Source organism: Elgaria multicarinata, chromosome 20 (genome assembly GCF_023053635.1).
Source record: "Elgaria multicarinata webbii isolate HBS135686 ecotype San Diego chromosome 20, rElgMul1.1.pri, whole genome shotgun sequence".
Taxonomy (NCBI): Eukaryota; Metazoa; Chordata; class Lepidosauria; order Squamata; family Anguidae; genus Elgaria; species Elgaria multicarinata.
The window spans coordinates 12487293-12493292 of record NC_086190.1 but is presented as its reverse complement, the minus strand read 5'-3'; the positions used below and the strand labels follow the sequence as shown (position 1 = coordinate 12493292).

The window sequence follows — 6000 nt, the reverse complement described above, 5'->3', positions numbered from 1 at the left end:
CTCCTTTCCATAGGGTCACCCTACCACTGAACTCAATGGGACTTACTTCCAAGTAAGTGTGTATAAAATTGCAGCCTTAAAAGTCCAGGAGACTTTTTTTTAAAAAAATTGGCTGATGAGCCCAAGAACAAAATTTATTATTATTATTATTATTATTATTATTATTATTATTATTATTATTAGTGAACCGCCCAGAGAGCTCTGGCTATTGGGTGCTATAGAAATGTAATTAATTAATTAATTAATATTATTGTAATTAATATTATAATTAATATTATTATATTAATAATAATTAATATTATTATATTTATTTGTATCCCGCCTTTTGCACAATGCCGGGCCTCAAGGCGGTAATTTTAATCAATAAATATTACATGTACATTAAATATTACAATAAATATTACATGTACATTATTGTACATTGTACATGTACAATAAATATTACATGTATTACATGTACATTGATGGTGCTATATAAATAAATAATAATAATAATAATAATTATAGTATACGGATTGTGTGTCTTAAAAAAAGAAGAAGAAGAAGCAGGATAGCAAACCCGGAAGCCGCCGCTGGGTGTTAATGAATGATTGAGGAAGAGCTCTTGTTGAAATATAGATCTATGGCTTCTGCTCGCTTTCCGCCAATGAACGTGCGACGCAGGCCGGAAAGGGCGGGGCGGCGCCTGCGCAGAGCGGGCGGCGCTGGGTCCGCGTGTGCGCCTGGAGAGTTCGCTGCCCGCCGGCTGGGCTGCTCCAGGAGGGACCATGTCGTGGCTCTTTGGGCTGAACCGAGGAGGAGGAGGAGGAGGAAGCGGCGGCGGCGGGGGCGATGTGGGCCCCCCCGGCCTCCCTCCTTTGCCCCCCGCCTCTGGGGAAGGGCCGGGCGAAGGGAGCCGCCCCAAGGACAAATGGAGCAACTTCGACCCCACCGGGTTGGAGCGCGCCGCCAAGGCCGCCAGGGAGCTCGACGCCTCCCGTGAGTGGGGAGGGGAGGGGAGGGAGGGAGGGAGGGAGGGGCTGGTCCCAAGGAAGCCCCTTCCCTCAAGGGCCAGGCAAGAGGGGGGTCCCGGGGGTGGCAGGAAAGGGTTAACTGGATCTAAAGGGGCCCTTGGCGACCTTTTCTGCCAAGGGAAATCTGGAGGGTGGGCGTTAATAGGAAAAGGGTTAACTGGATGAAAAGGAATCCTTGGGAGACCCTTCCTGCCAAGGGAAATCTGGTGTTGAAAGAAAAGGGTTAACTGGATCCAAAGGGGTCCTTGGAGACCCTTTCTTCCAAGGGCAATCTGGTGTTGATAGGAAAGGGTTAACTGGATCTAAAGGGGTCCTTGGAGACTCTTCCTGCCAAGGGAAATTTGGAGGGCGGGCGTTGATAGGAAAGGGTTAAGTGGATCTAAAGGGGACCTTGGAGACTCTTCCTGCCAAGGGCAGACACCAGGGAAATCTGGAGGGCGGGTGTTGATAGGAAAGGGTTAACTGGATCTAAAGGGGTCCTTGGAGACCCTTCCTGCCAAGGGAAATCTGGAGGGCGGGCGTTGATAGGAAAGGGTTAACTGGATCTAAAGGGGTCCTTGGAGACCCTTCCTGCCAAGGGAAATCTGGAGGGCGGGTGTTGATAGGAAAGGATTAACTGGATCTAAAGGGGTCCTTGGAGACCCTTCCTGCCAAGGGAAATCTGGAGGGCGGGCGTTGATAGGAAAGGGTTAACTGGATCTAAAGGGGTCCTTGGAGACCCTTCCTGCCACGGAAATCTGGAGGTGTGACGTTGATAGTAAAGGGTTAACTGGATCTAAAGGGATCCCCTTGAAACCCCATCTTTTAAAATGCCAAGCAGGAGGGCTGGCAAGAAAGAATTAACTGGTTCTAAAGGGACCCTGTCTAAGATTCCAAAGAGGAGGGGAAATCTAGGGTGGGTTGTTAACTGGACCTCAAGGGACCCCTGAAGCCCTTTCACCTTCAAATACGAGGCAAAAAAGGAAAAGGGGGGAAGAGGAGAGGGGGCTCGGAGCAAAACAGGGAGTGGATGTGTGGGGAACGGATGGTCCAGATGCTTAGAAAGGGTTAATTGGATCTACTGGACTCTTTCAGGAGTTGGAGGTGGGGAGTAGACCTTTCCCCTAAAACATCAGGCAGAGGATAAACCTCTGTGTGTGTGTGTGTGTTAGGAAAGGGTGTAGTGGTTAGAGTATCGGACTGGGACACTGGAGACCCGGGTTCCAGTTCATACGCTGTCATAAAGCTTGCTGGGTAACTTTGGACCAGCCACTGACTCTCAGCCTCCCCTACTTTGCAGGGTTGTTGTAAGGATAAAATGGAGAGGAGGAGGGTCATGTCAGCTTCTTGCCACTAGAGGCCAGCTTTCCCCAGCCCAGCGCCCCTCCAATATGTCACACTACCAGTCCCAGCATCCCCAGCCAGCATGACACATGGGACCTGTAATCCAACACATCTGTGGTGGGGTGGTTGGAGCTTTTCCAGGCATTTTGGTGATGAAAAATGACTCACTAGTCAGAGGAGACAATACAGGTCTGGCTCCCATCATTCCCAAGCAGGGGATGATGGATATTGCAGTCCAGGGCATCATGGCTTGGTCTGGATCGTCTGCTCTGGCATAATCGTTTTTCTACGTTCCCAGAAAAAACTGATGGTTTAAAAAGCGTTAGGAAAGGGTTTCAGCCCTCAGAAACTCTTCGACCCTGTTCAGACAACACGCTAAGCCATGATGGTTGAGCATTTTGAGCTAAACATGGCTCAGCGTGTCATGCGATCCATGACTTAGCATGTCGTGTGAACCATTCCTAACTATGGTGGCTACATAGCCACGGTTTAAACGCGCTCACTAACCCTTTGCTGCAAAAGGGTTGGCGGGCTAACCGTGGCTTGGTGTGTCTTCTGAACAGGAGGAGGAGGGGGAGAGACAGGGCTGGGAAAAGCCAGGCAAAATTCAGGACCTGCTGAAAAGGTCAGGATCACAAAGAGTTTGATGGTCCCTTTGTGTGTGCGCGTGTGTGGGACACACAATCGTTTGCCCGCTCGTGCATCAAACTTCTGAGAGCCCGTTTGCAGCTTTCTGGCAGGGATTGCGTGAGAGTCGCCCTTTGACCTTGCAGCCCTCACGTGTCTCGGGGCCTTCAGCGTGTACATTGAGCAGCCGTTTGCCGTGCCAAGGCAGAACCATGGGTGGGGCTGGACTAGCCAGAGGGGGCCATAGCTCAGCTGCAGACTGCATACGTTGCTTGTGGAAGCACTCAAATTCGATCCCTACATGCCCTGGGTGGGCCGGGCCTGCTTAGTAGATGCTACAGAAGTCATCTGACCTGAGGACCAGCGACATGCGTTGTTTTGTAACGAGTAACATACTGTATTTCTTCGATTGTAAGACGCACACTAATTTCAGTACCACCAACAGGAGAAAAAAAACCTAAGACACACCCGCGATTCTAAGACGCACCCCATTTTTAGAGATGTTTATATGGGGGGGGGAAAGCGTCTTAGAATCGAAGAAATAGGGTAACAAACGGATACAGCACCAGTCAAATCCAGTGATTTCAGTGTTTTGTAATAAACCTTTGCCATAAACCTAGGAAATATCCATACATCTAACACGTCCCTCTCCTCAGCAGGGGGAAATGAAGGCGTTAGCCATTTTCAATGCCTTTGGGGTTCTTTTAACATTTAAACCGCGCAAGAGGAAGGGCAAGCGCTGTTGAATTGTTGTGACTTAAAATATTTCAGAGTATTCCAATCAAAGAAATCATTTCCAAGTGAAGCTTTGAATTTGTTTGAAGTGTTAACCTCTGAGCCACAATCCTATATACGCTTAACTTCAATTGAATTCAGTAGGGCTTACTTCTGAGTAGACATGTATAGAATTGTGTTGTCAGTGTGCTTTATTGCCCCAAATATTTCAATTCAAGTATTTCAGGCTGTTTGGGAAACTTCTAAGATGCTTATACAGCACAATCAATATAGGACGTCTTGTCACAGACTGGTGCCCTCCAGGTGTTTTGGACTACAACTCCCAGCATTCCTCACCATTGGCCATTCTGGTTGGAGCAGATGGGAGTTGAAGTCCAAAGCGTCTAAAGCCACCAGAACAGGGAAGGCTGAAATAGGGTATTGGAAGAATTTCCAGACTAGTAAAGTGTGCCATTACGCACAAAACAAGAGCTGGAAATATGTGTGCAGAGCCAGTAACCAAAGCATATGAACTCCATAGATTGCACATGAAGTCACTGAACACATAATAATAATAATAATAATAATAATAATAATAATAATAATAATAATAATATCAAGGAACTGAGTTTTTTTTAAAGTATGAAGACAGGCTAGAAAAAATCTACCCATTTTACAGACGGATGGTACAAGTGTAACTTGTTGTTCTAAGATATTTCTGTTTTCTGCTAGCCTAACACAAGCAAAAGCTAAAATACTGACACATACACACACACACACACACACCAAGTACAATACTAGATAGGTGGGCATCTACTTGATCTCCTATAGATGTCTCTTGAGCTCAAAACAGCGCTTGAGAGAGAGAGAGAGAGAGAGAGAATGGCTACATTCAAATGTTAAGCCATTGGCAGGCACCCTGATGCCCTCCAGATCTTTTGGACTGCAACTCCCGTGAGCCTCAGCCAGCATGGCCAACGCTCAGGGATTATGGGCGTTGTAGTCCAAAACATCTGGCGGGTACCACATTGCCTGTCCGTGCTTTAAACCATCGTTGAGCGAGATGTAAATGAGCCTTGTCGGCCAAATCTGGTAAACTGTGGGTAATTTTAACTATGGTTGGTTTCAAACAAGCCAACTTCAAACCGCGGTTTACGAAGCTGGCTTGTCGAAACTAACCATAGGTAAGAATGATCACAGTGCCGTGTTCATACGACATGGCAAGCTGTGGTTAATCAGAAGCGGAAGCTTACAAATTTCTCCTTCCGGCTATACCAGGAGGAAGAGACGGAGGTATAGAGCACGCAAACGGGAGAGGAGGCTCAGGTTGTTCTGGTTTTGGTAAACCATAGTTTAGTGTGCTGTCGGATTGCAACCAGTGTGCCATCTGAACAAACCCAAAGTAGGCTATGACTTTGACTATTATTATTATTATTATTATTATTATTATTATTATTATTATTATTATGCTCGGTTTGGGCTCCTGTAACCCAGATCGTTTACATAGGGATGTTCAATGGAGGTTTTCGTCTTTCACAGAAACACTGATGAGGACCTTCTTTCTTTTTCAGGACATGCCAAAGAAGCCCTCAACTTGGCACAGTTGCAGGAACAGACGGTGCAGCTGGAGCAGCAGTCCAAACTGAAGGTGAGCTAAACGTCCGAACCCAAGTGGCATGATTTGATATTCTAACTTCTGAGCTTCTTTGTGGGGCTGTCACTCAGTGCTGGACATCACGCTGACATCTGTTTCAAAGGTTCTCAGCCACATTAGAATAATTAAAAAAAAAAAACCAGAACTTTAGACCCTTGAAAACTGTTTCACAGTCGGTTGAACCAGTGCTGGACTACATAGACCAGCTGTCTGGCTAAGAACATCAAAAGAGCCCTGCTGGATCAGACAAAGGATCCATCTAGTCCAGCACTCTGTTCACACAGGGGCCACCCAGCCGTCAGTCAGGGAACAACAAAGCAGGACATGGTGCAACAGCACCCTCCCGCCCATGTTCCCCAGCAACTGGTGCACACAGGCTTACTTCCTCGAATACTGGAGATAGCACACAACCATCAGGGCTAGTAGCCATTGATAGCCTTTTCCTCCACGAATTTATCCAACCCCCTTTTAAAGCCATCCAGATTGGTGGCCATCACTACATCTTGTGGTAGTGAGTTCCATAATTTAACTCTGCACTGTGTGAAGAAGTCCTTCCTTTTATCTGTCCTAGATCTCCCATCAATCAGTTTCATGGGATGACCCCTCTTTGTTCTAGTATTTTGAGAGAGGGATAAACATGTCTCCGTGTCCACATTCTCCACACCAGGC

The 6000-nt window shown here is 46.9% G+C and overlaps 1 protein-coding gene across 1 annotated transcript in view; it reads left to right on the top strand.

The window, feature by feature from the left end:
* Positions 1-767: 767 nt before the first annotated feature.
* The window catches only part of LOC134411547 (ATPase family AAA domain-containing protein 3-like), a 47179-nt gene continuing 41946 nt past the window's right edge, over positions 768-6000 (top strand). Inside the window, exons 1-2 of the mRNA XM_063145409.1 lie at positions 768-978; positions 5249-5325. Of these exons, the coding sequence (XP_063001479.1) occupies positions 768-978; positions 5249-5325 (288 nt within the window). The remainder of the gene's footprint in view (positions 979-5248; positions 5326-6000) is intronic.